The sequence below is a fragment of the Orbicella faveolata genome, unplaced genomic scaffold (assembly GCF_042242905.1).
Source record: "Orbicella faveolata isolate gen_17 unplaced genomic scaffold, um_ofav_v1 contig_4, whole genome shotgun sequence".
Classification (NCBI taxonomy): domain Eukaryota; kingdom Metazoa; phylum Cnidaria; class Anthozoa; order Scleractinia; family Merulinidae; genus Orbicella; species Orbicella faveolata.
The window spans coordinates 6,802,022-6,812,234 of record NW_028301569.1 but is presented as its reverse complement, the minus strand read 5'-3'; the positions used below and the strand labels follow the sequence as shown (position 1 = coordinate 6,812,234).

The 10,213-nt window shown below is 40.4% G+C and overlaps 2 protein-coding genes across 2 annotated transcripts; one reads left to right on the top strand and one right to left on the bottom strand.

The window, feature by feature from the left end:
- The first annotated feature begins 616 nt into the window (after positions 1–616).
- Positions 617–4,622, top strand: LOC149101269 (kelch-like protein 28). Its single transcript, XM_089276289.1, has one exon. It carries the CDS (start codon positions 2,368–2,370, stop codon positions 3,685–3,687), a length of 1,320 nt encoding a protein of 439 aa, XP_089132415.1. The 5' UTR covers positions 617–2,367; the 3' UTR covers positions 3,688–4,622.
- A 2,795-nt stretch (positions 4,623–7,417) lies between these two features.
- On the bottom strand, positions 7,418–10,203 carry LOC110045520 (kelch-like protein 28). Its single transcript, XM_089276065.1, has one exon. The coding sequence runs from the start codon at positions 10,201–10,203 to the stop codon at positions 8,032–8,034; it is 2,172 nt and encodes a 723-aa protein (XP_089132191.1). The 3' UTR covers positions 7,418–8,031.
- Between the last annotated feature and the right edge of the window lie 10 nt (positions 10,204–10,213).

The window sequence follows — 10,213 nt, the reverse complement described above, 5'->3', positions numbered from 1 at the left end:
TTAGGTAAGGTCAGTGGTCCATACCTTAATAGCTTATCCCAGTTTCCACAGCGTTAAGCGACTAAAGCTCTGACCAAACGGAGTCGTAAGTAGACGCAGGTCGAAAACTTGAGTCCTCTTGCGACTCCGTTTGGCCAGGCCTTGTGTGCATTTGCATTGACTTGCGATGACTTGGGCTCACTTTTGTCGGGGTCCGGCAAATTTGGACGCAATTCGACGCAAGTTTTTTCACCGTTTGGCCACCCAACCCATCAAGTCAACGCATGTTGAGTTACGCCCATTCGTTGTTATAGCAACCTTTTAGCCAATGAAATACAGGATATGCAGCCTTGAAATGGTTTGCGTGTACTTGGGAGCAAATTTGCGGGTCAGTGTTTGTCCATCGAACGCAAGTCTTTCAAAAATTGGTTCCCTCAAAATACACAAAACATCGGCGATTCCCGCAAAACTTTCCTGCCACGCGGTATGTAGGGCTTCACATGCTTACACTGTAAACGTACCGTATTATATGAGTAAGCAGTACTTTCTCCTTACCTCCTCGTAAACTCTATTAAAACAGATGGGACATCCAGTAAAACTTTAAAATCAGTTTTAATGAATGAGTTGCCAGTAATCGGATACCCATGTTTGCGCAAAGAACTCTGGGATCGTCAGGGGGCAAACATTGCAAGTCGCTAAAAGGAAATGTATGGCGAAACGTTGTTTCGACGCCCAAAAACATGGTTTTGGGGAGAGATCAACGCTTTTTCGCCGTTGTTTTATCGCGGATGGATTTTGGCAATGTTGATACATGGAAAATGTAAGTTTTTGTTTGAATAACCGTGAAATAAGTGATAAAATTTACCGATAAACTCCCTTTTGCTTGCGTGAGGTTTATTGTGAAATACATTGAAGAGAATATTGAAAATTTCAATACACGCCTGATCTCGAGAGCCTACCCGGAGCAATGGTAGAAAAGACCCGCCGAGAAGTTAAATATAAAGACAGAAAAGAAGCTCTAAAACAGAAATCGAAAATTGCAGAAGGAACTACTACCCTTTGTGTCGGGCAATTTCACTCAACCGTCAATACCAAACTTTGGAAAGCATAATCACGCACAAATGACACTTTTAAATACAAATACTCAGAGATAAATTCAAGGAGCCACCCTTGATCTGTTATAGAAAAGGAAAATCACTGAAATACGTGCTTGTAAAAGCAAAGCAAAGGCTTTGAGCAACACAGTAGCCACACAGCATGAGTCGCGCGGACTCATTTGTAATTAAATCAACCCCAGACAGTACAATGATCGCCACCGGGTATATTTCCAGTATTATTTGCATGACTGAGCTTTCAAATAAGCCAAAAGTAGCCTGTACACAACTTGAAAGGCTTTACTGGGTTATTTCCTCTCGATTTATACCTCATTAATTTTGTAACATTATCAGACCATTACGCGATGTAAATTCCACAATAAACCTCACGCAAGCAACGGAGTTTATCGGTAGATTTTGTCATATATTTCACGGTTATTCAACCAAAAACTTACATATTCCACACATCAACATTGCCCAAATCCATATGCGATAAAAACGACGGCGAAAAAGCGTTGATCTCTCTCAAAAATCGTTTTCTTGTACTTCGAAACAACTTTCCGCCATACATTTCCTTCTAGCGACTAGCAATGTTTGCCCCCTGACGATCCCAGAGTTCTTCGCGCTAGCACGGGTATCCGATTACTGGCAACTCATTCATTTCCTTGCCCTCTCTACTCCTTCTGGAAATTGTATTGATGCTAAAAGACTGGGAACTACTCCAAGGCGGGCTCTGCTGCGTTCAGCGGCATAGATCTGAAGCGCGCCAAAAACGCGCCATTTTCACTCGTTTCCCCGGGTAGTTTACACTCTGGTTCATTTCAAAGCAATCTTCACTTTGTGAATCCGCTTGTTTTCTCCAGCTTCCTTATGGAATCTCCTACTTGAACCAATTGCAGACAACGAGGAGCATTCGTTTTGTACTGAAATGATGAAACGCCTCGACATTCAGCGAAGGAACGAACATTTCTGTGATGTGACTCTAGAAGTTGGCTCCGGTGACGATCAAGCTCGTTTGAAAGCTCACAGAAACGTGTTATGTGCAGCCAGTCCGTTCTTTTACAACGCTCTTAACAGTGACATGAAAGAGAAGAGAGAAGGAGAGATCCGATTGGAAGAAATGAGCAAAGCATTGATGGAAGAAGTCCTCGATTATCTGTACACTGGACGTGTGGAAATTACTGAAAAGAATGCGTTCGAGTTGTTTGCACAAGCGGATTTTTTTCTGATTCCAAGTCTTAAAGCTTTGTCCGGTTAATTCATTTTACAAACGCTAGATCTTTCCAACTGCATCATGGCTTATTACTTTGCCATTAAGTACCAGTGGGAAGAACTACAGAATGGAGTGAGGGATTTCATTCTTGGCAACTTCGTCGCTGTGGCTGGAACTGACGACTTCCTGAATCTGAGCTGCAAAGAAATAGAAGAATGGATTTCAAGTGATAAAATCATCGTTAAAGAGGAGGAAGAAGTTTTTCAAGTGATTGTCAAGTGGATGGAGAATGGGAACAAAGAAGACCAGGATTTTTTGCAGTTATTACGTCATGTTCGCTGTAATTACCTGTCCCGCAACTATGTGTTCAGTATCATTTTGCAGCATCCATTAGTAGGTGCAAGTGCAACATGCACAAAGTTTGTATTAGATGCCATGAATGAGGTTGCTGATGGTTCAGACGAGTGCTTTTTTTCTGAGCCTCCAAGAGATTGTCTGAAGACCCATGAAGGTGCTATAGTTGTCTGTGGAAGAAATAAAGCATTTTGTCATATTCCATCTAAAAAGAAGTGGTATGAGCTGGCTGACATCCTATCCCCTCGCAATTGTTATGCACTCGCCATTACTTCTCTTCATAGCAAGTTGTTCATCATTGGAGGATGCAAGAATCCACTTGGCATCATTGCAGAACGGTATGAACCATCACTTAACCTGTGGACCTCAATAAAGGTTCCTGGAATTGTGAAACAGCAAGCAGGTGCTGTTACACTCCAGGGTTTCCTGTACATAGTTGGTGGAAAAGACAACAACTCTGAGCGAATTAGCACTGTACAAAAGTACAATCCTGATACAAATCAGTGGCAGGAAGTTTCTCCCCTGAGTAGTCCCAGATCAAGTGTGTGTGCTGTGGCTGATGGTAGTTATCTGTATGCTGTAGGAGGCTGCAATGAAAAGGGTAATTCCTTGAAGATTGTAGAAAGATTTGACCCTAGAAACAACACTTGGAATGAACTACCTTCCACTCTTGCAAGGAGATCAGCTGCTTCTGGCACAGTCATTAGGCAAAAAGTGTTTGTGTTTGGAGGTCTTATCCCAAACTGCAGAGCTGGGGATCCCTGCGAAGTGTATGACACAAACACCGCAACTTGGACAAGCATTCCAAGTGTTATTGCACCAAGACATTATGCAAGTGCTGTGAGTTTGAAAGGGAAAATATATGTTTTTGGCAATTTCCAAAATGAGCATTCCCCCAGCGGAGAAATGTCACTGCAGGTGTATGACATTGATAAAGACAAATGGGAGCCATGTTGTAGAAACAGATTCCTTTGCGATCAATTTTGGAAAATTTCTACTCTACGAATATCAAAAGATGTGTTAGCTAAATGCAAGGCATTACCTTAGAAATGATTTACAGGTTATGTTAGCAGGCTTTTAGCCAGGGTTCAAGGAGGAGGTAACAAACTGTCTATGGGGCTTATATAACATGGCACCTTCCTCAAAGAGTGGGCGGGGTGGGGTCTAGGACTAAGTTTAGTGCATTTCTTGCTTTAGAGTGCAAAGTAATTTGAAGTTTTCCAAAAATTTTTAATCTCATATTTTTGTCAGAAAAAATCTGCCTCTAAATGTGTACCTGTAGATATTGAGAACCTTTATCACAGCTTGACTGTTCTTGATTGCTTGAGACTTGGATCTCACAAACCATTTGACCTCTAGAAATTCTGGTATTTGGTACTCAAACCTCAGGTTCAAACATGCTCAGGAAGCATATACTGTAAAATTCTGAAAATAAGCCCCCCCCCCCATGTATAATCCCCTCCATATAGAAGCCCCCCAAATCTGAAACGCAAAGATACGTCCTATAATAAGTCCCTTCGAATATAAAGCCCAGCAACTTGTATTTGGAAATTATCCTCAATGTGCAGTTCCAGATAATATCCATACTCCCCCCACAGAAGGGATTGGAATTTCCTGGGGGGTGGGGGGTTCTGTAAGACCAAAAAATTTAAAGAAATGTATAAAGCTTAACTGGAATTTTCAGAGGGGTGGGGAGGTGTTAGCAAAAATCCCTTCCATGGGGGAGGTATGGATATTTTCTGGAACTACACAATTATACAAACCAAAGCAGACTACACATAGTCACCATTATCTGGAAGCTTGGACACTTCCACCGACAGAGGCGATGACTCAGATGAGGGAGATCTTGAAGCCACTGATGCAGGGGAAACTGATGAAGAATGATATGAGCTTGCATAGTCATCATGAACTTTGGGTCTGAACTATGTTATTGTTTTTACTGTATTTCCATTCTAATAAAGTTTATTGCTGTTGTGTTTGAACTTGGCATTTTCAGTGTGATTTATTTGTTACGAATTTCTAGCCAAAACCCTAATATTACCAGCTGCACAGTCAAAAATTTTGAGACAAATTTCCCTTCAATTATAAGCCCAGCCAATTTTGAAATGCAAATTTCCCTCCTATAAGCCCCCTTAAAAAGGTCCTTTGAAAAATATAAGCCCCGGGCTTATTTTCGGAACTTTACGGTATATGCAAGACTTTATTTTCCATATTAACCTCACTTGTAGTTGATAGTTTGAGTTAGAACTTGGCCAAATTTTGGACACTCTTCAGATACCTTAGTGTTGTGTTGAAAGTATTCTGTTTGAAATCTTCACTCGACTAACTTTTTGGCAAACCAGTTGACCTTCTGGCTTTTACTATATAGAGAATTTTACATGGTCATACAGAGATGCAAAATTTCTCTTTGAGGGTTGAAAAATACTTCACGAGTGAGCGCAGTGGACAAGTGAAATAGACTGTTTCCAACATGAGAAGAGAAATTTTGTATCACCAAGTGACCATGTGATTTCATTATATAAAATTCTCACGACATAACAATGTGTTTTATTAATGAGTTTGAGAATTATTGTTTGTCAAGCTCACACTGATAACACAATGTTGAATTAGAGGGAAAATCAGTATAAAATCACGAAGGTGACAGTTTGTGAGATTGTTTTTTTTTGCATGTGTTTGGAGGTGATGGTCTCCCGAAAAATTCCCCCGAAAAATTTCAGAATTGGGATAATTTTCACAACTCAACAGTTTCAGTTCATTGGAAAAGTGATAGCAATCATTCCTTAAGTGAACAAGCCTGGAAAAAGTATTATGATCCCTGCCCCTTTTCTATAATTTTTTACTTGATGTTGATGATGTGCAACAGGCCTTACAATTTGGCTTCTTCCACAGGCAACCCAGCTTTGGAAAAAAACCACATAGCAAACTACATTCCCACGAACAGCTGGATGCTCTGTGTGCTGTAAAATAACCCTGCATTAAGTGGACACCTCCGTTAACCCTAACCTTAAGCAGACACCAATATTCAGCCATTTTCTAACACTGAACCTGCAATAAGCAGACACTTCAAGGGCTTTTTACTTCTAAAAGCTCAGCTCAGACTCCTTTCAACCTTGTCCAGTGATGTCATTTTAAAGTTAAGTAGATTATTCCAGATTGATGCATTGACTGACTGAACACTGTGCTATGAGCAGTCTTTGATCTTATGCTGTGTTACAAAAGAGTTAATAATTAACTATCATTGCACAATATATCAGAACCTGCTTAGAACAGACACCCTGTATTAAGCAGACATCAGTGAATGTCTCAAGGGTGTCCACTTAATACAGGTTTCACTGTACAATTCTGGATGCTTCACATGATAAATTTTTAAGGATCTGTAAGATACTGTATCATTGATATTAGTTATGTTTTTGTTGTCTTACAGTTTGCTATTTATGGCCATGTTGATATTATATTTTTTTATCCCGTAATCTCTGGTATTCAAGGACTTGACAAGTTGCTGGTATTAAAATCCAAGTTAGCTTTTCAAGAAAATCTAAATTTCTCCATTTTCAGGGAATTTTCAAGGCCTATATGAGCCATGTCAAAAGCTGCTGACCAACACTGGCGTGAGTTAAAACAGGTCTGAATTCAATGTATCCAAATTTTAAAATGTTGGTTCAAAATAAGAATGAGAAACTCAAACTGTTACAATTGGCAGGTCTGGACTGTTTCCATGATGAAAAACCAGTGACAATCCTGAGTAGTCTGTTGCAGGTACCTGGGGTTATTTCTCTTAGTAAACAGTGGCTGATCCAGGGAAGGCCTCCCCCCCCCCCCCCCCCCCTATTTTGGATATAAAAAAAAATCACAGAAGGAAGAAAAGCCGGCAGGGCAAGCAAATCAAAACTCCCCACCCCCTTAGCTGAAAGTCTGGATCTTCCACTGGTAACAATAACTAATACATGTTAAACGAGCTAAGTCACAACATTTTGAGTTATATTGGCCATGTACAAAATTACCTTGAAATTGAAGGTAAAGGTAAGGTTAAGTCTGCATATCAAGCTTATCCCAGTTTCTGTAGCATGAAGCAACTAGGAGTATTTCTAATTTCCGCTGGACGGGATGCTAGTCCATCGCAGGGTTACCTCCAACATTAAGTTTGCCAGTATCCACTTATATACCCAGGTGGAGAGAGGCACTGTAAGAGTAAAGTGTCTTCCCCAAGAGCACAACGCAATGTCCCTGGCCAGGGCTCAAACCTAGACCACTCAATCCGGAGACGAGTGCACAAAACAGAAGGCCACAGTGCCTACTTTGAAATTAAGGGAAACCTGAAACTAGTAGTTTACTGAGATAGAAAAACACCAAAGAGATGGAGATGATGATGATGATGATGATGATGAGTTAAAATGGAGAAGATTAACACAGATTACAAACAACAAGCTTAAGAAATTTAGGCTCAACTTTTCAAGATGAGTAAACGGTGTTGTGATGTAGCCTCTTTAATCAAATCCTGGGGTGGAACTTAGCCTCTTCCAGGCATTCAGTTAGTAGGGGCGCAGCGCAAAAAATGGCAAGCAAAAAAATAGGGGAGAAGTGCAATAAATGACCTTTGTTAAGATTACCCACAGGCGTTCTTTTGTCTTTTCGCGCCGTGCTTCTCCCCTATTTTTTTGCTTGCTGTTTTTCGTGTTGCACCCCAACTAACTGAATGTGTGGAAGAGACTAAGTGAAACTAGGAATTTGTAATAAATATCACCTCCCTGAGTCAAGCACACAAAACAAGTACTCAGACTTACAAAGAAATTTCAAAATTTTACCTTCACGTGGTAATAAATAAAGAAGTTAATGAAGTAGTGACTATACTAATGCAAACAATGTGCAAAAAAGAAATTATTTCACTCTTTTGAAAATGTAGTTAAAAGAAAACAGTTAATGAGAAATTTACATTCATATATTTATAGTAAGAAACATATCCATTTTAAAGCAATTGATATAAAGAGACAGATGTTTAGTAAAATCTGCCATTAAGTAATACATAATTTACTGGAGTCATAAAAAGCTTAGAAAGCTATTGAATGTTTACTGATTCAACCTAACAATTAAAATCGATAGATTCGTGCAAACTGTTTTGTGAAGTTAAAACGCTTGATGGAAAACAATATTGACAAAACCCTGTCATAATAGACAATTTTCATATTCTTGGCATTGAACTGGAACTAGCTGTTAGTGGAGGCTTGTGAGGGGGAATATCATTAAAAAGAGATAGATGTCATTTGTATTTGAAAAGACTCCCTGTATTAGCCTCAGTTGTAAGCTTGTTCCAGTCTAATACCAGGTATCCAACTATGGCTTATTTTGATGCCAGGTTTTACATGTGCTTATAATTTTGTATCAGCTGCATTTAAGTCAATGGAGCCCTCTCATGGCTCTTAACTGCACCACATGTCGATCTGAAATTTCCCTGCAATTAGCCAGGACATCTCGTGAAATTCGTAGAGGAGTAATTTCATGCCAGTCAAAATGAAGTACGTATTCTGGAAAGAGTTTCCATTCATTCTTCTCGACATCGTATAACTGAAAGACCCTTCTTCTTCCGCGTAATGTATTTCCAACAATGCCGTTAACAAATATTTGCCCATTAATAAAATTTGCAGCACTTGCATAGCTGCGAGGTGCAACATCACTAGCAATACCGCTCCACATGTTGGTTTCTGGATCATACACTTCACATGGATCTCCATCTGGAAAAAATGGGCGAAGGCCTCCAAACACAAACACTTTTCCTCTAATGGCCGTGCCAGAAGCAAATGACCTCTCTGTGAGAAGTGAAGGAAGATTTTCCCAGACATTCTTTCTGGGATCAAACCTTTCAACAATGTCCAGGTACTCAAAACGTGCACTCATACCTCCAATGGCATACAAATAATTTCCGTGAGCCACTGCACACACATTCGACCTGGGGCTACTCAGGGGAGAGACTTCTTGCCACTGATTTGTATCAGGATTGTATCTTTGTACTGTGTCAAGCACTGTTTCATTCTTGTCTCTCCCACCAACAGCATACAATAAGCCTTGCACTGTTACCGCAGCTATACGATGGTTTGCAATTCCAGGAGCACTTATAGGGGCCCACAGGTTACTTGATGGATCATAGTACTCTGCGATGTTGCCATTTTGATCCTTGCATCCTCCAAGGACATACAACTTGCCGTGAAGAGAGCTCATACCATAGTTATAACAGTCATGCCTGGATAGCTTCTCAGCCAGCTCATACCACTTGTCTTCTGAAGGAATGTAACAAATTGTCTCCTTTTCTGCACTAGCAACTATGGCACCTTCGTGGGTTTTCAGACAGTTTCTTGGTGACTGAGAAAAAAAGCACTGCTCTGTATGATCATTAGGTACCTCCTTCATGGCATCTAATATAAACTCTGAACACGCTGTACTAGTGTTCACCAATGGATGCTGCAACATGACGTCAAACGCATAGCTACGGGACACAAAAATACAGCGAACATGACGCAGCAACTGTAAAAAGTCTTGATCTTGTCTGTTCACACTCTTCTCCATCCACTTTACGATCACTTCAAAAACTTCTTCCTCCTGTTTAACGACGACTTCATCACTTGAAATCCATTCTTCTATTTCTTTGCCGCTCACATTCAGAAAGTCTTCTGTTGCAGACACAGCAACAAGGTTGGCAAGAATGAAATCCCTCACTCCATTCTTCAGTTCTTCCCCGTGGTACTTGATGGCAAAGTTGTAAACCATGAAGCAGTTAGATACATCCAGTGTTTGTACAATGAATTTACTGGACAAAGCTTTGAGACTTGGAATCAGAAAATAATCTGCTTGTGTAACCAATTCGAATGCATTCTCCTCAGTAACCTCGACATATCCTGTGTACAGAAACTCCAGGATCTCCTTCATTGCAGTTTTGGTGGTCTCTTTCAATCGGATCACTCCTTCTTTCTTCTCTTTCATTTCACTGTTAAGAGCAGTGTAAAAGAATGGACTGGCTGCACATAACACGTTTCTGTGAGCTTTCAGACGAGCTTGATCGTCACCGGACCCAACTTCTAGAATCACATCACAGAAATGTCTGTTCTTTCTCTGAATGTTAAGGCTTTTCATCACTTCAGTACGATACTCTGCCGTATCTACAATCGCCTCGAGTGAAGGATTCGTAAATTTTCCCGACAAAGCTTTAAGACTTGGGATCAGAAAATAATCTGCTTGTGCAAACAACTGGTTTGCATTCTCTTTGGTAACCTGCACATGTCCTGTGTACAGATAATCCAGGACTTCATCTATCGATGCTTTGCTCATTTCTTCCAATCGGATCTCTCCTTCTTTCTTCTCTTTCATGTCACTGTTAAGAGCGTTGTAAAAGAAAGGACTGGCTGCACATAACACGTTTCTGTGAGCTTTCACACGAGCTTGATCGTCACCGGAGCCAACTTCTAGAATCACATCACAGAAAAGCTCGTTCCTTCGCTGAATGTCGAGGCGTTTCATCACTTCAGTACAGTATGAATCCTTTCCAGTGCCTGTGATTGTTTTCATAAGAGAATCCATTGCCAGGTTG